At 33.0% G+C, this 24,133-nt stretch overlaps 1 protein-coding gene across 4 annotated transcripts; it reads right to left on the bottom strand.

The window, feature by feature from the left end:
• Nucleotides 1-476: 476 nt before the first annotated feature.
• Nucleotides 477-15,073, bottom strand: LOC106052143 (probable C-mannosyltransferase DPY19L3). 4 transcript variants are annotated; one of them, XM_013207434.2, is made up of 18 exons: nucleotides 14,973-15,073; nucleotides 11,688-12,018; nucleotides 11,310-11,400; nucleotides 10,771-10,892; nucleotides 10,096-10,235; nucleotides 9,742-9,865; nucleotides 9,489-9,623; nucleotides 8,265-8,396; nucleotides 6,476-6,580; nucleotides 5,520-5,593; nucleotides 5,231-5,389; nucleotides 4,900-4,991; nucleotides 4,489-4,643; nucleotides 4,217-4,285; nucleotides 3,527-3,609; nucleotides 2,988-3,120; nucleotides 2,594-2,749; nucleotides 477-2,049 (listed from the first exon to the last, which is right to left on the bottom strand). In XM_013207434.2, exons 2-18 carry the CDS (start codon nucleotides 11,958-11,960, stop codon nucleotides 1,900-1,902), a joined length of 2,193 nt encoding a protein of 730 aa, XP_013062888.2. In that variant the 5' UTR covers nucleotides 11,961-12,018; nucleotides 14,973-15,073; the 3' UTR covers nucleotides 477-1,899. The 4 variants fall into 4 exon arrangements, with proteins under 4 accessions (XP_013062888.2, XP_013062889.2, XP_055889564.1 ...); XM_013207435.2 differs by lacking the exon at nucleotides 14,973-15,073 and adding an exon at nucleotides 12,941-13,300; XM_056033589.1 differs by lacking the exon at nucleotides 14,973-15,073 and having other exon boundaries at nucleotides 11,310-11,435; nucleotides 11,688-11,825.
• Nucleotides 15,074-24,133: the final 9,060 nt, after the last annotated feature.

The raw sequence follows: 24,133 nt of genomic DNA, 5'->3' as shown, positions 1-24,133 counted from the left end.
TGTTATTGTGATTGAAGGATTTGTCTTCCGTGAGTATATTTCTTTATATTTAGGAAAATTCACATTTCCATGGTCTGAGAATACACCTTTCCTTTTTGGCATGTGGGCATCTCTGCTATTGCAAGGAGAAAAATCTCCAGTAAAGATGAAGGACCTACAAGGAGAAAAATCTCCAGAAAAAATGAAGGACCTAATCAGCATATTTTAAAAATGTTTTCAATGGCTGCTGACATAGATGTATCTGAAATCCGTAGCTGAAATCCTTAATATTTATTCTGCGATTTTCAAAAGATTTAGCAGTCTAGAGGGACACGCATGAGACGTGAGTGAAAACCTGTTCAAACAAGTTTCAGTCACAGTCTTTTCCTTGGTGAGAAATGTCCAGTGTTGCAACCATGGCAAGAAGACCTACAGTGCAAGTTAATTCTGTGGAATGTCTATATCACAACACAAACATCAAAGTCTTTTAGCAAGGGTGAGATTGAACAAATGCATATTTAATCAAGATAGTTTATTGTCTGAACAAATGTGTATTTGATCAAGATAGTTTGGAAGAGAAACTTGATTCAAACATTACAAATCTGCGGACAAATCAAGTAAAAAAAAACAACTAATGTTTATTAGATTTACATTTATTATGGCTACTCAAAGATATGTGAACACAAAGATGTAGAAAAAGACATCTGTGACTAGAGTGACTGTTTATACAGTTATAATATCAAGTAAATTGGCATTGGCTCTTTCTAAATGTTAACCTGGATTTCATGAGTATTGCGGACAAATAGTGATGGAAACAAAATTTACAAACTCCAGTCAATAAATATAATGGCATGTAAAATGGTTGCCAAAAAATCAGCTGATAGAAATGAAGAATGCTGATCTTACTTAACATTATAGTATGGTTAATGATTTCATATTATTGTTTTAAGGAATTTCTTTTTGAAAATAGAATTTTATTTCTTAAAAAATATGAAAAACTACAATGCATAAAATTTTAAAACATACAAAATTTTATATTTATAGAAGTGCTTAATTTGTTTTTGGATGGCTGCATAGTCCCAGATTTATACCCTGACTGCTACCATCATCTCCCTGCATAGTCCCAGATTTATACCCTGACTGCTACCATCATCTCCCTGCATAGTCCCAGATTTAGACCCTGACTGCTACCATCATCTTCCTGCATAGTCCCAGATTTATACCCTGACTGCTACCATCATCTTCCTGCATAGTCCCAGATTTATACCCTGTGTTAGGTTTGGGCAAGGAAGTAGGCCTAATTTCCAAACATGTAAAACAAACAAGTGTACTGGAAGAACTGAATGAACAGACCTATCTTGTGTTAGGTCATTGGTTTTAATATACATAACATTTTTTTAAAATCCAGTAACTTTGCAAATACAATTAGGACACTTTTTATAGTCTTAAAAAAATATTTTATTTATGTAATTAAAATGTACAGTAATATCCTCTGACAACATCCTTTAGTTTTTTTTGTTTCTTTAATACCAAATGTTATATAACATTGATCAACAAGTGAACATGAGATAATCATATATCTGAGTAGTGAAACAAACAAGCAGAGAATCCAATGCATTTTACCCTGATTTGTATTTCCTTTACATATTTAGTCAATGAACATTTTTAAGTGTGTCAAACAACAGATCAATTTGATCTGCTCATAAAGCAAAACATTCGGTTAAAATACAAACACAATGTGGAAACAGTTAAAAACAACTCATGAAACAATTGTGTCTTAAAACTACAAGTATTTACATTCAGCAGTGAACACAATAAGAAGTTGTGGAGTTCATGTCTCTACTGGCCCAATGGCAATAGAAATTATAATAAATAAAAAAAAAAAAAAAAAAACTAACTCAAGAAAAAAACAAACTAAGATCATAAAACTTTGTAAATCCTAAAGGTCTTGTTCTGAAAGACTGCCTTAAAAAACTTAGCATACTCCTGAGTTTGGTGTCTGACCATCTCACAGAAACGAGGTATCTTAGATACAATCAAGTCTGGTATCTTAAAATAATCATCAGGCATCTGTAACAACAACAAGAGTGCTCTAGAACAAGATATCTGAATTATAAAATTAACTCAAAAGCTGTTTTAAGTCTAACAGAGTTAAAGATTAAAAATTTTAAAAATTTAATTTTAAATAGCAATAAATAAAATTTAAAAAATAATAGATAAAAAGGAAGCTAGTTATCACATTAATATTATGACAAAAAATTATTTAGAAAGCACAAGTTTAGATTTTTAATTATATCATAGTGGGAAGCATGGTCAAGAGGCTAAGTACGCTTGAACTTGGCTACCTATGAAGGGGGTTCAAGGTTCAACACCTGACTCAAGAAGTTGTGTTTACTGAGCACCTAAAAGGCAGCACAGAAAACCTTCTCCCAGATACCCCCTCCCCCCACAAATGAGATTGAACCATAGTGTTCTGAGCATGCTATAAGCATGAAAGTAGAGCTATATAAAAGCTATAATTATTAGTATATCATCCAAAGCAAAAAAGTTTTGATTAAGAAGATTTGTAAAGGAATACAATAGTATAATTTCAAGTAATGTAAAAGAATATTACCACTCCATTGTCAATGTCAACAATATCAGGTGTACGACAGCCTTCTCTGGATGGTGCTCGACAAATGCTGTCTTCAAGAATAATATAATTACTATTATACTTCTTCAGAATGTTGTGAACATGTTCTGGAGGCTGCTTACCATAAATCTGATACAACTGGGGGCAGGAGAAAACATTATCAACTTAGTCAATGAAACAAAAAGCCTCACAAATGAACTTCAGTAAATGAAGTTTTTTTAAACTATAAATGCTCACATCTCTAGATTGTAAACTAAACTGTTTTATGTAAACTATTTTGTTTTTTTGGGATAGAATCCCTTCTGCCGATGACTTATAATTACTTATAGCTAATTGAATGATTTTACACTTTTAAATAAATAAATAGTTAAACAACCTGTTTTGTTTTTTGTCGTAGGTATTTGTCTTCATAATGAGGGTGATTAGTTATTGGGCGCAGAGTACACAGTTTGACTCCAGCTAACAGCTGCATACTTCCTGTGAAGGAGTCAGTGGGTTTTGTATTTTTTCTAAAAAAAAAATTTTAATACTTTTTAGATGTCAACATAATGCAGAAAATTCAAATTCAAATTAATGCTTATATCTTTCCTCAAAGAGTAGAGTCAAAGAGTCAAGGCTCTAGATAAAAGTCTTTTGATACATCACTTAGAAACATTGTATTATTACTTATGTGCCCACAAGTTCAAAGCTATGTTTCACTCAAAGCATTTCTAAAGATTTATACAGGAATAAAAAATAGCACGTTAGCTCAAGTTACACTAAACATTAAAATATTACAATATATAAACAATGTTTTTCCTTTAAAAAAAGAAAATTAGTATTAAAATAAAAAATTAAAAACTCCTTATCCCCATATTTATGCATCCAATTAAAATAATCAATACGCCAACTGAGCAGAGAGTAAGCTCTACTTACACAATCCATTCCATCAGCTCCACAGTATCAGGGTCCCAGAACTCATATTTACCTTCAAGTTCTTTCATCACACCAGGAAGTAACTGAGACAATGAAAGAGAATTTTGCTACAGCGTGTCTTCTAAATCTTGTAGTGTTGTTTACAAATCTACTACACTAGAAATTTGTTTTCATCTCATGGATGAGCCCCAAAATGAATCATTAAGGTTTTCTGTACTATAAACACTTAGCTTTGTTTTTCTGAGATATTTAAACTTTATTCTAACAATTTTTTCTATTTATGTACAGTAGCTTCATTAGTAAACATAGTATTCCATTTCATACTTTGTGTTTAAACTTTTTTTTCATGTTTTTGTAAAAAAAAAAAAAAAAAAAAAAGAAAATAGATGACAAAGTTACCACACAGTAACACAGTGAATAAAGTTTATATGTAGCTATATTAGAAAAACACAAAATAGAAGTAGTTTTTTCAAGATTATACCCAAACTCAAACTTGAAACTACCCCATTCCTTTGCATACTATAATATTATTGTTACATAGATACAGCTGGAGATCACTTATAAAGGCTGCGGGATACACATTTGAGGCCCTAAGAAAATCCACTGCCAATGACAGACATAGATGGCAAAAAAAAATACAATTACATATTCTAATTATATACTATTGTATTAAATCATAACATAACTTACCTTCCCAGTTACTACTGCAATAGTTAAAACTAACAGAGCTGACCTAACTAGTGTAACTTGTGACACACCCTAGTAAAAATGAGTTTGATAAAAAAAAAATGTACATTTAATTTTGTAAACATTTCTTATTCACTAATATAACTTGGATAGGACTTTAATAGTGTAATTTACTAATTTAAATTAATGTATTAATTATATTGTTAAGTTCTAAAACCTTTCTTACATATATAAATCTAACTGAATTTGTAGGAAAACTTTTCACGCTAACACACCATGTGTTTGTTAGATGCTTTAGTCAGTCTAAGAACAAAACTCCATAAATCTTCATTCCCTACTCCCAGTGCCGCAAAAACACAAACATAAGGAGTCCAGAAGTATTTCATTCTCAGAGTGATGATAGCTAGTGCCCCGAAGAAAACAGCCAACACTGAAAAGTTACAATGAAATTGATTACAAGTTGTCCAACATTACTCACATCATTAGTTCATGTCTGATACCTAGAAATAACAACATCTTAATAAAGTAGCAAAAGCAAGCAAAGTTCCTCTTTCAGACCTTGCGATCTATAAGACAGATTTCTGTAACCCACAGTTACTTTTCTTGCACCTAGAAATAACAACATGTGCTAACAAAAATTGTGATGTAGGTATTATGATTTCTGTCTAAGATCTGAATGTTCTCACCTATGTGAAAAGCAATGTCTGGATGCTTTTCAAAATAATATTCCGACACATTTTCTTTGTTATCAGTTTGCTTATTATCCTTGACTTGAGATCTAAGAGCAGACAAAATAACAACAACATAAGAGATGCTATGTTTTACTAAGAGATGATGAATGATGGGATATAAATTGGATAAGATCCAGAAAGAAACAGATTTAGAAATTGCATTTTACTACAAGTACTAAATCTAGTTGGTATCTTAGAATAAATTTACAACATACAAAGAGTGCATTTATTTTAGTGTTGACACCCTCAAACCAAAATGATTTAATGAACAACACTGCCAACTCACCTCCATCTGTGTAGTACAGTATAGACCAATATCAACAACAAGATCAAATGTGTTGGAACATAGACTGGAAGAACAAAATTCTCAGTTAATCGTTCAAAGACATCATAAGTGATGAAACCAAATATTTGCAAGCAGAGGTAGATGCGGGAATCAAAATTCCTTTCAAAAGAGAAAAAATCTATTTTGAGGTCAACCAATAAAACTTGATTAAAAAAGACAACCAAAAAAAACATGCATCAATAACATTTTCTCTAGAAAAGAAAGATGACAATGAAGAGGTGATGCTTACTTTGTGTCTCTCTGTGTAAATTTATCTGATAAAAAGGTAAAGATGTGCTCATCAGCATCAATTTGGAATAAAACCTAAAGAGAAACAACAAACAACAGTTTGAGTAGGTCTCAGATCACTTGTGTTCAAGAAATGGAAGCATTCATTGGCTAATAAACCAAATGTTATTTCAAAGTCTTAGCTGTCCAGATGTTGCATTCACTGCAATAACATTGATTTGCTAACAAATATACATATTTTCTCATGTCACTAAGCTAATAGACAATTATTTTATATATTCATAAATCAATTGATGTCATTGTAAGAAACCTTTTATTGTTTGCTTTAGTTCTGAGTGACATACACCAGTCTGAGGCTAAGACTCAGATCCACAATATGGTAATATAAATCTTATGCAAATCTTAGGATATAAATTACATGATTTAAGAGATATATTAAGACAATGTAATATAAATATTGTATACATCTTAGGATAAACCTTGTGGAAAATTAACAAACAAATTCAAGGCATGGCTATGTTCATTATTTTTTCCCCTTTTAAAGCCCCAAGGACCTTATCTTTAGTAGGTCCCTAAATTTCTTTTTCATAATCATCGATATTGTTATAAGCCTGCCAGGTACACCGCCATCCAAGATAGTGCAGAAGGTGCGCACTATTAGACACTAGGCTAGCAAGGATGTTGACATTAGGGAGGAAGGGAATGATTTCCGCCCAAGAAGATGCTGTGCTCAAGGTAGATGTCCTATGTGTTTGTCATGTCCTCTTGTAAATAAACGCATATATCTGGTTGAGTTGCCTCCCTAAAGTTATTACAATATGTATGGATAAAACTACTGGGCATCCTGGTATACTAAAAGTTAGGTGATATAAGAAATTAGAATTCTGTGTTGGCCAAACATTGTTTCAGTGAAGTACAACTTAAGTTATATACTTGTAGATTGTATCACAGCCTCACCTTTAGCACAGAGCTGAGCAGAAACATAAGTGACAGTGAAATAAAGGATAAGCCAACAACTCTCAGAAGGTTGAAGAATACTGACCCAGACTCACTAGGAGATTTCTGTGTTGAGGAAAAACAATACATTCATTAGAGATTCTATGCATAAACAAAGCTGTAACGTGGACACACACTTTATCTCTTCAATGTATTGGACCTTAAGAACGTATTGAAACTATTACCAGTTCTTAAACTGGGATGTGTGGCTGAGTGCTACTTCACAAGGGGGTTTGAGTTCCAGTCCTTATGTAGATTAAGAATTTTGTATTGGGATTTAACGTGAGCTGAGTTTGATTTGCTGAGAGCATTAAAGTCAGCAAGGAAACCTTCTTCCATGGAAGCCCTCCTCCACCCATGTCCACTAAAGAAATTGGATCAGAGGGCATGCTATTTAAACAACAACTTATTACAGACACAACTTATTCTATTCAAACAACAACTTATTACAGACACAACTTATTCTATTCAAACAACAACTTATTACAGACACAACTTATTCTATTCAAACAACAACTTATTACAGACACAACTTATGCTATTCAAACAACAACTTATTACAGACACAACTTATGCTATTCAAACAACAACTTATTACAGACACAACTTATTCTATTCAAACAACAACTTATTACAGACACAACTTATGCTATTCAAACAACAACTTATTACAGACACAACTTATGCTATTCAAACAAAAACTTATTACAGACACAACTTATTCCTTCCCTGGAACCTTTCCCAATAATCCTAAAGTAATGTTCTCATCCGAAGTCCTCTGCCATGCTAACCAGAGGCACATGACAGAGCATCATGGCGTTGCACTGTGAAAACTGGCGAACAGGTTGCTGAGGAAAAGAGAACCACGCTGGCAGAAGAAAAACGCCAGAGAAGAAAAGCAAGGCCCACGACACTAGCTCCAGCTGGAATAACCTGCCCAGTGTGCAGCTGAACATTCTGGGCTCACATTGGTCTCACCAGCCACATGAGGAATCATAAAACCCCAGTGCAAAGCCCTCAGCCCCCTGGATGACAAAGTGGTCATCATGGAACCATGATGGACGAACTATATATATATATGAATGCAATGAATATAGATGAGTAAACATACAAGAAACATACAATAAACATGTAGACTTAATATGTTTACATGAACATGGACATACATACAATAAAAGTATAGGCCAGTATGCATACAATAAACATTTAGTGTGTTTGATACAAGATAAAAGTAACATCTAGTAAAAAATACCTAATAGTAGGCTTTATTAAGCTACAACCAAACATATAGTGGCAATTTTATGAAGACAAAGACACACTACCCCTATGTTGTGATGATAGTGTCTGGATGCACTAGGCCTATGTTGTGATGATAGTGTCTGGATGCACTAGGCCTATGTTGTGATGATAGTGTCTGGATGCACTAGGCCTATGTTGTGATGATAGTGTCTGGATGCACTAGGCCTGTGTTGTGATGATAGTGTCTGGATGCACTAGGCCTATGTTGTGATGATAGTGTCTGGATGCACTAGGCCTATGTTGTGATGATAGTGTCTGGATGTTTAACATAAAAAAGTATCAACAATTTCTCCGCAGTTTGCAGACATAGATTATTAATTTATAGCTTTTTTTTTTCAGTTTTAGTTTATTTTTAACTGCCATAAGTTACTGTGATTGATAATAAATAGCTATCCCAATTACAACCAATAATAATGCAAATGTCAACAATCAAAAGAAATATATAACTTACAAATACTGAGAGTAAAGTAAGGGAGACGATGATGAATGAAACAGCTAGTGATCCAAGAATCATTTTGTTGCCAAACTGCAGCAGACACACCAATAAAAGTGAACACAATTGGCATAGCATCACCTTTTTTATCTGGAATACATTATATTAGAAACTTGAATTCAATACCTTTTAATATATAATTATTTTAATAATACTCAATACAATTTAGATCACAATACAATTTAGATCACAGTGAGGAATTTGACGACATAACTGAGGGAACTCTAGTTCAATTCCATAGGAGACTAGTCATTTGTAATCTAAGCTGTGTTTCTTCTCCCAGATACCCCCCTCACATTTTCACATTAGAGATTGGGCCGACGCACACTGAACATGCTTAAAGTAGCATGGAGACATGCTAAACAAAATAATAATAATCATCAGGATATCACTCATTTAAATATTTCCCATATTTTAGACATTTCTTTAACATAACATTAACATTATATTAGCATATTGACTAAAAAAATACTTCCTAAATTAACTTTAAGCTAAATTTTTAAAAATTCTAATTTGACTCAGAAAAAGAGAATATTCTAATTTATATGTAACATTGATAATCTTTGGTTATAATTGCAAAACTTTAAATGGTAAAAACATGCCTCAAATGGTCAATGAATGAATATCCTGTGAAGAAAATTAATTTTCTAACTAAATTAGTTATACATATTTTATAGATTCCTATATCACTGTGTAGATTGTTACATATTTTATGAATAATGTCAATATGTCATGGAGTCTTATTTAAGTAATTTATTAGAGTTTTTTTATGTTCAACAGAAGATGGGAAAACAGAGAATGTTATTTCCTAAAATAAATTAAATCATTTGATACAAAGACATTTTTTTAGAACTTTAAACTTATTCCTCAGGACAAGGAAAAATTACGAAATATTTATTTTCTAAGATTGACATCTGATGATAAGTGAAATATTTAAAAATAAGTAAGGAAGTTATTAACCTTAAAACAAAAAAAGACATTAACCTTAAAAAAAAAAGAGTAAGACTTCATCCAGAGAAAACAAAAGTTTAGCAAGACCTGAGTCTGAGAGGAGAACAGTAAATCAGCATCACTGTCAGAAATCATCATGTTGGAAATACTTAACCAAAGTGCAAAAGTAACATCTAAAACAAATTGGTGTGTTTTTTTTTTAAGTAAATGAAAATAAAGAGATGTACCTACTTTTGAGGCAGGAATGAGTCCAAGGACCCAGACTCCGAACAGAGCAAAGGCTTGAAGCATCATAATGAACTGATTAAACTGCCAAAACAGGCAAAAGAAGAAAGTGCTGAAAGCTACAGCTGTTAGACTCAGTCGCTGAAACAATGCACAAGTTTCAAAATGAAAGTAATAGTTTGAACAATTCCTTTCATCTGCCCTAAAAGTGTACATTTAAATGTAAACCTACATGTTTGTAAACAAGAAACAAACCAACCTCAAGCCAACGAGACACAGCAGGTTTAAAATAAATAGTCAGAGCAGCAGCCTGCACCCATAGAAAGGGGAGAGAAAAACACTCTCGTAGAGGTATGGCACTACTCACACGATTGGTATCATTTCTAGATAAAATAATTGATTGGATGAGAAGGATGTTAAAAAAGCAATATTAAAAAATGCTTCTTCCAATATTATTATCATTAAAAAGGACTTTCTTTTCTACAAAGAAGAGAATAAGTTGTTTTTTTCTATGAAAAAAAAATGTTTTAGGTAAAAATGGTAAAATAGACAAATACTATTTGGAGATTTGGTTACAAAAAAAAAAATGTTTCAAACAATTGTTTGGACATACTTGTTAAATATGTAAAAGATGGAAGCAAGGAGTCCAGCCAACCAGGAGTTACTTAAGAACCATGTTAACAAATAGATCCCAACAATCAAAAGACCTTGAAGATAAAATACAAAGTTGATGTAAAACATGATGGGTTCCATCTGGGAAAAGAAACAAACAATATAGTTTTAAAAACCATAAATGACTAGACTATAAAACAAAATTGAAATTCTCAAATGGAAATAAAAGACATTAAAAGTTAACTTATTGTAAACTTATAGTGATCATAGTTTGTAGCTGAGATAAAACTGGCCAATTTTAGCAAGTTGATTTTTAGTGTTGACAGTTGATCAAGGTTGTGGATAATATAATAATAATAAGGCTTGTCTACGAGTCCGAAGATTAGTGAGGAATGCAGTATTTCCCGTGGCTGTGCAGCCTCAGCTGCGACCTACATATTTTGCCACATCCAGGGCAATATTATATAAAAAGAGCAAATAGAACTTCATGGGTGGAGAAGTTTGAAATGATGCAAGTCAATAACTATTTTAATTAAAAACGAATAAAAATTACTCAGAGAAACATTTTTGTTTTCTTTTAACAACAAATGATCATTTGTTTTTTTCTTGTTTTTGTTTTTAGGAAACGATGAAAACATAACAAACTTCACAATGTTTGAACTGTCAGCACACTTACTTGAAAATTGATATTTCTGTAGATGAAAGCTAAAATAACCTCTTGGTAAATATTCATTCTAGCAAGGATATTTACAGTATCAGGATGTTCAGTTAACTTGTCCTCTGTTAAGTCCCTGATACCTTTTACAAGAACAAAATGTATGACTTAAATTTTAAAATAGTTAAGTCATGTTATATCTTGTTTAAATAAACATTTTAATTTAAATTATATAGCATATTTTCAAGGGTTCAAAATGCATCATTACTATGAACACTAAATAAAAACTTTATAGGTTATATGATTCATTTTATATTAAAAACTAATGTAGTTAAAAAATGGAATAAAGCAGTATTATCTCAGTATGTCACAATAATGCAAACCTGTCTCAAACCCTTAATTCAATTACATGCATTATGATTTATAAAATTTTTTTGGTTCTTTAGAGATACCTTCTTGAAGAAAAAGGTTGTACCAACATATTAAATGAAAACCACATTGTATTATTCTAATTTATGTAGTAGCCAAACACTTTAAAAAGTTCTATTAGAAACAGTTACCTTGCCAGAGTGAAGGAGAATCTACAAGCTGTTTGTAGTAAGAATAATACAAGCCTGACTCAGTGCGGAATGAAATTTCTCTCTCTACTTCCTAAAAAAAGATGTGTACAAATTTCATGGATGAAACTGAAGGAAAAGACAAAATTATAATTATGTTGTACCAGCCATGAACAAAGACAAAAGATTAGATGTTGGCTAGATTTAGAAAGTTGAAAAAAAAATGTAAAAAAAATTATTATTTGAAAATTTAATTTTTTTATCTAAAGTGTTTTAACAAAGCCAAAAAAAAAACCCACATTTAAAAAATTATTCTTTAATAGTATGTATGAACAGCGCTTTTTAACTTTGTAGACCAGTTTGAAGAAACATTTCACTGACCTTTATATTAGTGAACCACAAAGTATTTTCATGAATTTGATATGTGTAGGTCACATTCACATAGCTGATTGATACCATGGCAGCTAGTCCCAAAACAACATTTAGGATAGAGAAAAAGGATCCATTGTTCATCTCAGGGTTGTTTGTGGTCGCCGTAGGCTGAAGACTTTTCATTTTACTAATTTTACCTTCCGATATGGTGGATGACTTATCCAAAAGTGATACTCGTGCAGAAGTTACTGCATTCAAACGTTTTTTATGCTTAGCTGACATGATTGTTTTTGAAAATAGTTCTTTAAAATCTTTTTAAAAGTTTTAACGAAATGAAAAGCTGTAAAAAATAAATGAGTTTATTATTTAAAAGAATTAGTGGTAGACACATTAGTGTCAAATGTTCATTATGAGTATAAATAAAACTTATTCTACTGAATTATTCCTTTCAAATAGTTTAATAGCAGTTTCTAGTCACGGAATTTGTATAAACATATATTTGGTTAAATGTAACAGAATATTTATAGATTAAGTTCATGCTGGTTTCTAGTACAAATGTTTTCTTATGTTATGCTCAATGTATTTAAATTATGCTCAAGCACTTTTCCACTTCTCTTACAGTTTCCGATCCATTGTGTAAACATTGGTAGAAACAAAATAGAATTCTCGATTAGCTTGAAACTTAGTGCAATTAGAATTAGATCCAGATAAGCTTTTACATGAAAACAACACTGCACTAACAAAAATATGACTGAATAAATCAACATACGGGGCGGAGTGGTTAAGCGCTTGGCTTCCGAACCTATGGTCCAAGGTTCGAATCTCTGTAAAGACTAGATTTTGAATTTCTGGGTTTTTAGGGTGCCCCTGAGTCCACCCAACTATAATGGATACCCTGACATTTGTTGGGGAAAGTAAAGGCAGTTGGTCATTGTGCTGGCCACATGACACCATGCTCGTTAACCGTTGGCCACAGAAACAAATGACCTTGACATCACCTATCCTATAGATCGCAAGGTCTGAAAGGGAACTTTAAAATAAGACAGCAGTTAGTAACAGCGACACATTAAACAATGACTACTACTATTCCCTGAAGCCCTACAGGAATTTTGCATTACAAGACATAATAATATTATATCTAGAAATAAAATCTCTAGCATATAAAGAAAAAAAAGCCTGTATATAACTGTTTAATAGAGCCACTGATCAGAGGAATATTTTTTAATTACACCAAAACTACTGAATTAGTAATAGATTTATACTTCCTAATGGTCAGCTCAGTCCAACAACACTTCAAACACTTTCTCAATGTACACCATATATTTGAAATATACCACAATTTTATTAACAATTTTTAACTTTTTTTTTCTTGACTAATTAAAACTTTTATAAACTTAGATAAGAATTTGAAAATGAAATTAGAGTGTCTACAAACAAGACATGAAAGTTATAGATTATCTTGCAACAGCTGCTAGATAAAGTAACAACTAGACTGTGGCTGTAAGAAATCTAGAATCAATATTTCTTAACTGCTAGACAAGCTGTCCCTTCAATGTGAACTACATCTTGATTTTTTTCTGTAGGGTTTTGTGCAAACCATGTAATACAAGAGGGTTTGGGACGGAAGAAGGGCATTGTTACATGTTCGATTTTTGTGTTATGATTGTGTGCGGTCAGTGCACAGAAATAGCGAATGTGTAGAAAAAGCTCTTTACGCACCAGCACATTTTAGAAAAAATTATTACTTTTCTTGTATTTTAATGTACGTATATTATTAATTTTTAGTAGTTAAATGTTAGGCAATCAACTACTGAGTACCGGCACCTATTTTTTTTACAAAATAAGCACTGTATATATATTTTATATAGATATACATATCTAGATATATTCTACTGTAGATCTATATTTGTTATAGAATCAGTATCAATAATAATATAATATTCTTGAGACTCTGGGAATCTAGATAGAGTATATTCTAAATTCACTCAATCACTGTTCTGTTGTGTCTTTTCAGTTTCACTATTTTTTTACTAGATTTTAATCATCTAGAGTAAAATACCATTTCCACACACACACCCTATTTGTGTGCACTGACCAAACACTCCATCAGATCATCTTTGTCTCCTTCCTTGTTTATTTTGATACTATTGGCAAAACTTCTTGGAGTATTGCACATGTTCCATTTCAACAGGTAGCACAACTACACAGGCCTCATGATCTCATGTTTAAGCCTTTTTCTTTTGGCAACTGGTTGATTAATAATTATTAGCCATCTCATCTCTGGCCTGCCTGCACTCAGTGTGGCTGCAAATGATTTGCCATCTGTAACATGGTCAGTGGTTCTGGCAAGGAGGTGGTGGCTGATGTTATGTGTATTTCTATTACTTTATTTTTGAACCCACGACAAGAAAGGTAAACTAAACGTCAAATCTTTGGACTCAGGACCGGACACAACAGAATGTGACAACATATGTTCCAGAAGATCAAAATTGGAACCAGTGAAATCTACCCATGACCACGTGGAGTGTCACCAGAGAATGCTGACCATGTCCTTCAAAACTGCTCTCTTTACCAAGAGGCCCGTACAAGAGACTGGCCCCAAAACACCTCAATAGAAAGAAAACTATATTATAGAGAGCTCCATGATTTGGAAACCACTGCGCAGTTCATCTCATATATTGGCCTAGTCATCTGAACATGAAAATGAGAAAGAAGATGTTTGCCATCTGTAACATGGTCAGTAATCTTGGCAAGGGGGTGGTGGCTGATGTTATGTGTATTTTTATATTTAATATATAATATTGATCTATCTAGTAGTATATATTATAGTATTGAAAAATATTTTATCCGTGATAGATATTTCTAGTTCAATATACAGGACAAATTGTACGTAGACTGATTGATCTATATTAATGCTCCTTCTTCCCTAGTCACAGTGCTATTACCCTCCTTTGAAATCTGATTTTTTTTAAAACTATGTGAGTATCAGTATTCACTATCATTACTAATACGTAGTAATACTAATTTACTATGAGTATGAGTCTATTTTATTAAGTATTTTTAGATCTAGAGTTAGACTTAAGAGTCTATACATTTATTATTTATTTAATTTATAGATAATCATAATACATTAATAGTCTTTTTACTTTTACTATTAAAGTTAAAATATAATCTATAGAGGAATGAAAAAATGATTTTATAGATCTGGAATCTAGATAGATCTAGATCTGTAGATTTAGAATCAGAATTATTAGGTAATTTTGCTATTGATAAATGATTCTATGGCATTTTTACTGGTGTTCAAAGAAAGAAGCAGCTTGATGCATCACGGACCTCCCTAACAACTATATAACAACTGAGAAGCCATCTTTAATGCTCGCTGCATGAAACTATTTCAAAAAACTAGAATAAAAAATTAGCGGGACTAATCTAAATTTAGACATGGCCATACCTGGGTACGCTGCCTTGCCTCAACGCGGCTCTTGGGTGAAAACGATCTTTTTGAACGAAACGACTTGGCTAAATACATGGGAGCCCGCAGGATTTTTTGCAGGGGGGTGGTGCAAGTTGCCACCTATGGCTTAAAGTCGTAGATTCAATTTTCTTGTTATGAAGAATATTTAAGAAAATAACTCGTAGCCCCTCGCCCCCCCCCCCATATCTATGCAATAGGCCTATTAAGTGGACTTAAATACTTGTTTCATGGAATACCCAGCAAATGCAGTTAATTCATGATGCTGCTGCTAGTATTTTTTTGTGTTTTTTTTTTTTTTTTTGTTTTCTTGCTGCTGACAGTGCTCCGTTGATTAAAAAAAAACGACGTTTTGACCCAGCGACGATTGCATATGTGAAGAACTTTCTTATGTCCTCTGCCATCGTAAACTGGTGGACGTGTTTCACCCGCTATTTTATCGAGCGGCAACACCGACCGCAACTCTGCAAGACGTGAATATATTTACCAAGATGACTGCACTCTTCACTCTTGTTCAAAGAAACTTTCATATTTATCACATCGAAAGACATGAGAAGGCTGACACACTTGCCAAGAGTGGGAGAACAAACACACAATTAAACATTGCATTCTATCCAGAAGAAATGAAGAAATAATAATAATAATAAGGCTTGTCTTCGAGTCCGAAGATTAGTGAAGAGTGCAGTATTTCCCGTGGCTGCGCAGCCCCAGCTGTGACCTACATATTTTGCCACATCCAAGGCAAGCATAACCATTCTCCGCAAGTGGTCGATTTAGATTTTCTTTTCGCCGTCTGCGTTTGTCCTCGGCAGAGGATTTTCTTTTGGTCTCAAATGTGTATCCCGCGGCCTTCGTGAGTGATTTCCAGCTGTCTCGTTCTGAGGCCGCATTCAACCAGGTGCTCTCGTCTATGTTAGTTAAAGCGAGTTGACGCCTAAGCTGGTCTTTGAAGCGTTTCCGTAGGGCACCTCTGTTACGTGACCACCTGGCCTTCCTGCACTCAGTGTGGCTGCAACTGACGTCATTGATCAAGGTTTGCCATCTGTAACATGGTCGCAGTGGTTCTGGCAAGGAGGTGGTGGCTGATGTTATGTTTATTTCTATTATTTTATTTTTGAACCCACGACAAGAAAGATAAACTAAACGTCAAATCTTTCGACTCAGGACCCGACACAACAGAATGAGACAACAAGCTCAAAATTGGAACCAGTGATATCTGCCCGTGTGGAGTGTCTCCAGATAATGCTGACAATGTCCTTCAAAACTGCATTCTTTATCAAGAGGCCCAAATAAGACACTGGTCCTAAAACACCCTTACAGAAAGAAAACTATATATAGAGCTCCTTGATTTGGAAACCACTGCACGGTAGTTCATATCGTTTTTACAACATGACCCACAGAAGCCGTTACCAGGCCTAATATTGCAAAGTTATTTACATCTGGAAAAAAACAACAACCGATTATGTGTTTTTTAAATGACGACAGTCTTCAGACTTAAAGTAAATGTAGGGCCTATATTCTATAGAATCAGAAAGTAGGCCTATGCAATAAGCCATTGACATGTCAACATATAGGCTAATCGAAACGAAGGCAATGGTTCAGACGTTAACTGTTAAAGAGGTTTAAACAAGAAAAAGTGACATCATCTTGGACATGCCAGCTAGCAGCTTATGATTAGCGAATGGAAATAATCTAACTTGAAGGCCTTTCTTTTCCAATTTCTCTATGGGGCAATGATGTAAAGGTCATCAGTTTCTGTGGCTTACGGTTAACGAGGACGTCATGTGGCCAGCACATCCACCAATCGCCTTTACTTTTCCCCAACTAATATCAGGTACCCATTAGAGCTGGATCGATTCAGAGGCGACCAAAGAGCCGAAATTAAAAATCCCAGTCTTCACCAGGATTCGAACCCGGGACCGCCGGTTCGGAAGCTAAGCGCTTTACCGGCACCGCGCCTCCTCTTCTCTCTTATATGATTTAATTAGCCAATTGCAAAAAAAAAAATAAAAATAAAAAAATAAATAATAATAAAAAAAATGTATTGTATGGTTGTCAATTGTCAACTGTTTGCAACTAATGTTAGAGAAAGGAAATCGTTTTTTTTTCGTATTTTCTTTTCTAAGACAATCAGAACTGAACTCGTTAGTCTTAAAAGCGTGTAACTCCTTGAGGAACGGCGTGGCGGATAGCAGTAGCGTCATTAGGATTGATGTCACCCAATGCGGTTAGATCAGGTTGTCAAACCCCCCCCCCCCACCTTTCCCTTCATTTCCCCCCCCCCTCTCTAATTTCTCAATGAAAACCATCATTAGTTTGTTCTTTTTGTTCAATTATAACACAGTGAAATTATTGCATACATTCATTGATTGTTGCACAAATCTAAAATAATAATAATAATCTTTATTATCCATAAGGAAATTTGCGTTTACATTAGTTTAAAATGTTATAGTTTAAGACGTTATAACAATTTTTTTTCAAAATGCAAAATTATGAATATTAGAAACAGACAAAATATCAACTAAAGGTGTTGTTTTTAAAGACGTTTTTATACCATAAGAGTGTTTCTCAATTTTTAATAGTGACACACTAATAAAAGAAAACTTTCCCCTCATGACCCCACTGAGGTAACCCTTGCCTTAGGGTAGAGGTTCCCAACCTGTGGGTCGCGACCCCCTTAGGGGTCGATTGACCATTTGACAGGGGTCGCCTAAGGTCATCGAAAAAAATGATTGTTTTCGTCTATTCTTCTATCGCTGTATGTGTGAGCGGGGGGGGGGGTCGCCTAGCTTAAAAGGTTGAGAACCGCTGCCTTAGGGGGTTCAAACATCAATGCTTTTCACCTGTTGGTCGTCACACGTAAAATGTTTAGAAACATTGATTGTTTTTCAGCATTTTCAGATTCTTTTTTTTTTGTCTTCCCTTCTTGGTCGTGTAGGTTTCATGGTAGCACTAATAAAAGGATCTCAAACGTTTTCAGCCTGGGTGAAGATTCATCTGCATGACTGAAAAAAACAACAAACAAACAAAAACTACGGAGTCCAATGTTACCTATTGTCAAAGACCTCATTATGCAATGTAGTCAAACATTTTAAAATCCACGCCATGGATCGAAGTTTGTACCTCATTGACCAAAAAATGTAAGTTTATGGTGTGTATGGCAGGATTCCTGGAAAATTTAAACTTAGCGCCTCTATTCCAAGAAGGTTGGAAACAGGTGCGGCCCCATTGTTGCGTTAGATGTTTGTTATGAGTTTGTTCAGATGCAGCCCATAAAGAGAACGCCAGATCACACTGGATACGCTCTTTTAAATTTAAACCGTTGAGTCACCACACCAGATCTGTCAACCTTCTTTTTCCATTCTTCTCTGTCAATTGCCTTTGATAGAATTTCATTCTTAAATTCTTTCCGAAAATATTGAAACCTGACCTTTTACCTGCCTGCCTGGACCATTTCGGGGTCCGATTTTGAGTTTGTGTTCCCACATAAACTATCTTTGTAACGTTTTTTTTTTCTTAGTTTTATTTGAGAAATGAAAGATTATTACGTACTAGAACTTCCTGAAGGATGGTAGAGGTCAAGGTCGGGACGATCATGACGGCAACCTATAATACAAAGTCATATTTTAACCAGGCAGTGACCCACGACTTCGACTGTACTTTCTACTAGTACGTCACTGTCTAGGACTTTCCCTTTACTTAGTGGAGTAATTGAGGCGTAGGTCAATTCTTTCCGTCATTGCATTTTGGTCTTCTGGAAACTTGTCGCTGTGCTGTACTAATGATAACGCCAGACGACTTGGCCTCATGTAGGCTATACGTACTCAAAAAAAAAAACAACAAAAAACTTTTTTTTATCATTTAGAATTTAGATAATTGGGACCCAAAACAAAGGGAAACAACTCTTCTTTGTAAAAATCACATTTTTTTGTTGTTGTATCTTTAATTGTGTAAATCTTCTGTACAAAATAACTGGCAGTACAAGAAATATAACAGTTACATAGAGAAACCACTAGACAGACTCTAATATTTGGTATAATAATACATTATGCATTCTAATGGCGCATGTCTCATCAGGCCCAATGACATTCAGAACACTACACAACAATGTGAGAATGGTAAGACATGAGTTACATCCCCTGTATCTTGCTCAACTCTTACACATTCTTCTGTCACCAGCACTGGTTCCTTATTAAGTCTAAATATAGATCATTTCATTCTATACTAAAAGAGGCTTACCAATGGATAGGGAGATAAAGACTCTAGTTCGACCACCTCTTAGAAAAAATGATAAGATTGCTCAAAATTACTAGTAGTTTTGGGACCATGAATGTAAATATAATTCATGAATCAATAATGGTATAAAACCCTCATCAAGAATGACATTTGGAGTCTACCGTAAATGTTTATTTCTAGAAATTTGTTGGTAAAAATGAGGCTCTTTTACACATGGTTTGAATCAGATACCATGCAAATAATGTGACATTTTGTGTAAGTGCCCTTATGTTTGTACCCCCCTCCCCCTCCCATCTACCTGTATGTGAGATGAATCACAATTTTGTTAGAGTATCCTTTTCAACATAAATTTAGTTAAATAGTAAAGTATATGACACAAGTGAAGTGGACATTATAAGAATCAATGTCAGTGCTTATGTGACAGCAATCATTGAATACCACCATCCTAAACACACATGCCCATGCTAATAAATACCCAGATTACTGTTTACATTGTCACCAACTTCAAGCTGTTGAAGTTTTTCAAAATAACATAAACACAGAGTCAGCAACTGCAGCAGGCATTCAGCGAGAACAGTGATTCATTCACTGAAGTTTATATACATCTCATAGGGCTCGACAATAAGCTTTGAACAATATTATTTGTGAATATTATAAGCTTTGAATAAATAGAACAAAGAAACCCAGAATAAACAAACTATAATATCATATAAAAGACATATTGTTTGAAGTATCACAAAAGAGTGTGTCACCTTGTTGTATGAATACTATAGATACACAAATATAGGACCTGTTTCATTTATTGTTGCTTCAAAGGCAACTAATAATTATTACAAAGCTAACAAACAAAATTAAATCAAATGAGTAAAATGAATGTGTAGAGAAGTACAAACTAAACTAAATCAAATGAGTAAAATGAATCTGTAGAGAAGTACAAACTGAACTAAATCAAATGAGTAAAATGAATCTGTAGAGAAGTACAAACTAAACTAAATCAAATGAGTAAAATGAATGTGTAGAGAAGTACAAACTAAACTAAATCAAAGAAGTACAGATGAAATGAAAAACAAAAACAATGATGGTGTTAAAAACCACAAAACTGTTTCAGAATAATGAAACAAATTATCTCTTATATAAATATTGATTGTGTTCAAATGCAGTTTTAATAAAATCAATGACATATATATATATATGAAACAGTTTTACTTTTTAAAATAAAGAGAACTTCTTATGTAAACAGTTAAACAGACTAAATATGGACAGAAAGATATTTCAAGAAACCAAAAAACATTTTTTTGTTTAATCAAAGTGTAGAAACCAAAAAGGTTCTTAATCAATGAAAGCTTCCCATCATGCATTATACATCTTCTCACAAAGAATACAATTTATTTAGTATACTAATAAAAATCAAGAGTATATATTAATATATATTTATGTATAATTCTATATAATGCAATAAAAACAAACTATTTGATCAAAGTACATAGCCATAAAGAAACATCATGTTTTCTCCATGGAAGACAAGATCAAAAAACAAAAAAAATATGTGGGCATTCTCACACAATAAAGGTTAGCTAAGTGAATCAACCTTTTAATTATAAAGTATAGTCTTCAATGACTAAACAAATACTAGCATCCAGAGAAGGTCTTACTTCTCAAAAGCACATAGGAAAATGCATAATAATTTCTTTTCTTAAAATTTATTTTTTTCCAAATTTATTGTTTAGTATCAATTTTTTTTACAATAGTTTTCTTATAAAGAATGAAATTAGATGCAGACCCTTTCAAGATTAACAACATGCTTGCAATAGTGACTACTGACTAATGTAATGCTGAAACTAATGGGATCAATATCTACAATATCATTTTAAAATAATGTGTGAAAATGACCTAATCCATCATCAGATTTTGATTTCGATTCGTTGTTTTTAAATAAAAAGTAACATAAAATAATGTTCATTAATACATAGTTCATAGAGAAACATGCTGTGTACAAATGATTGAGTACATTTAAGCCTCACCATCCTAATGCCACACTGTATTGCATCGACACCTCTCCATTATTTATCGAAATAATATAGTGTGTAATTAGAATTAAATTATGATTATCACACATCCAAAGAATAAAAAATTAAAATAAATTCATGTTGATGAAAATATCAGAAAATGAGTGGAAGCATAACAAGTAAAGTGAAATGAGCTTCATTATGGCTCACTAACATCTCCTGCTTCAGAACAATTGATGTTGTCAAACAAATGAAAGTACAATAATCTAGTCAATACAACTAAACCATGGACTGCGGTGCTTTACTACATAAAGCTACAGTTCAGTTGAAATAAGGAGCATTTGAAATGAGTACACAGTATGTGACATTATGCAGGTAAGTGACAGAGTTACCTTTGTAAATACCCAAAGCAGTGGTAATTTCAAAATGATCTCCCTTATACAAACATACTTGATTCAAATAAAGAAACAGCATAAATATTGATCCAATGTTTACCTAAAAGTACACAACACTTTCCTACCATCTCATTAAATCTAAAGCTACATTCCTATTAATTTTTATAAAGTAAATAATGCCAAAGTTAATTTTAAAATGTGTGTTAAAATATTTATAAATATCCAAACAAATGCTGGAATATGAATATTGGCTTTGTGAGATGTTTGAGAGCACTCAATTGAACAGCTTGAAAATTATGTATACATAAATAACACACAAGCAGAAAAAAACAAACTTTTTCAATGATTCAACTTCAAACATGAAGACTTAATCAGCAAATCTCTGTATTGACATATTTATGACCATGAGTTCCACAAGTCAACACAAATACAACTACTAGCATGTTGTGCACAGATTATATAAACAATTTCTGTTCATTACATTAGTGTTGAACTAGATGGCGATAGCATACATCAACAATAATAGGAGAGAATAATCAGATGGGTCAGGATGTAGCTCATATTGTGTAGTCGCTGCCTGAGCTGTTAACATTTTGAGTGTTGAAACTTTCAGAAAACTTCCACTTGTAGTCAGGCAAACTTCAGAGTCAAACATTTTTTTATATTTAATTTACTCAACAGATTTTTTTATTTTTTTTACAAGCACTACCTATCTATTCAAAATACATTGGAATCTCAAACAAATAAGAATTGGTTTAGAATATTTCCCATATAATCCAACAGAGACAGATGGAAAACTCTTAAAAAGGCAGTGGAACACACATCTGAGACCAAAGAGAAAAGCTCCCACTGAAAACAGGTGCAGACAGCAAAAAGAGAGTTTAACTAGAACCCAGGTGGACAATTGCTTGGTCTGTTAGATCTGACACAAATATGCTATACTGCACATATCGTTGATGTTTCAGCTCAAAGATTATGTCCTACTCCAGCCTTATCTAGTGACATAGAGACTTATTGTAAATACAAATATCTCTAAATTTTTGTCTCACTGGGCAGTGCTAGTGCACCTGAGGTAGAGTTGATAGATATTAGAGATTAATCAGATAGTTGTGTGGTCAATAGAAGAAGCAACTAAAACTTAACTCTTCACATCTTGTTTCAGATAGCACAGTGAGCTAGCTTTACTCAGGGATACCTTTTTTCTTAATCAGACTAAACGATATTTTATACTGGCCACCTTCTATTCAGCAAATTAAACTTATTCTACAAGCTCTCTTTGATTAAAGAGTATATTTCAGAATGATTTTAATTACTTCTCTAAAGGAATTAAAAGAAACAAAAATGGTAGAGTTACTATTCATAAAAAAGTATATAGATGGGTCAAACACACTGAAAGCTACATAACAACCAAAATGAATGCTCTGCAAAATAATAGAGAAAAATAAACAAAACACTGATAAAAAGTAAGTCAAAAAGCTTTCTATAAAATAAATGGTTTAGAAGGCTTTGGAACATGATTTTGCAAGTAAATCTTAATAATCAGATTTCCTAATGATAATAATAATTTAGCCTACATACTTTAAAGACAGCATTCTCATGGTCAGAGCTGGTGTAGGTTACTTTCATGTGTGTGAATGGTTTAAATGAGACTATACCATTGGGTAAATCTAACCACAATACCATTGGGTTACATATAACCACTATACCAATGGGTACATCTAACCACAATACCATTGGGTAAATCTAACCACAATACCATTGGGTTACATATAACCACTATACCAATGGGTACATCTAACCACAATACCATTGGGTAAATCTGACCACTAAACTATTGGGTACATCTAACAACTATACCATTGGATAAATCTAACCTGAAGTCATTGTACCATAATTTATGGACTAAGCACTGCCATACTCTAACTTCCAGCATTGCCCATTGTTTAGAGATGTTATTATATGCAAGGTTCAAAGACTGGGTTTAATATTTTTTTTAAGAAAAATAAAAGTTAATGAACAATTTATTAAAAAGACCCATATGTTAAAATGGAAAACAATAAGATGCTAGTTATCTTTATAATACAAGTGTGATATTTTTCATTTCTTAAGTGATAATACTGTAAAAAAAATTATTTAAAATACAAGCAAAGTTTAAATCATATATATGGAGCTATATAATAGCAAGTTCCATCCGGGGTAATCATTGTAGGAAAGTAAAACTGATACATTTAGTTATTTGACAATAAATATCATTCATACCAAATTATGTACATCTGTTATGACTTAGATTGCTAATTACACACATGCAAAAGAATAGAATAAATATGAATGAAACATTCAAACATG

Source organism: Biomphalaria glabrata, chromosome 6, assembly GCF_947242115.1.
Source record: "Biomphalaria glabrata chromosome 6, xgBioGlab47.1, whole genome shotgun sequence".
NCBI classification, from domain to species: domain Eukaryota; kingdom Metazoa; phylum Mollusca; class Gastropoda; family Planorbidae; genus Biomphalaria; species Biomphalaria glabrata.
This window is presented reverse-complemented; position numbering and strand designations above follow the sequence as displayed.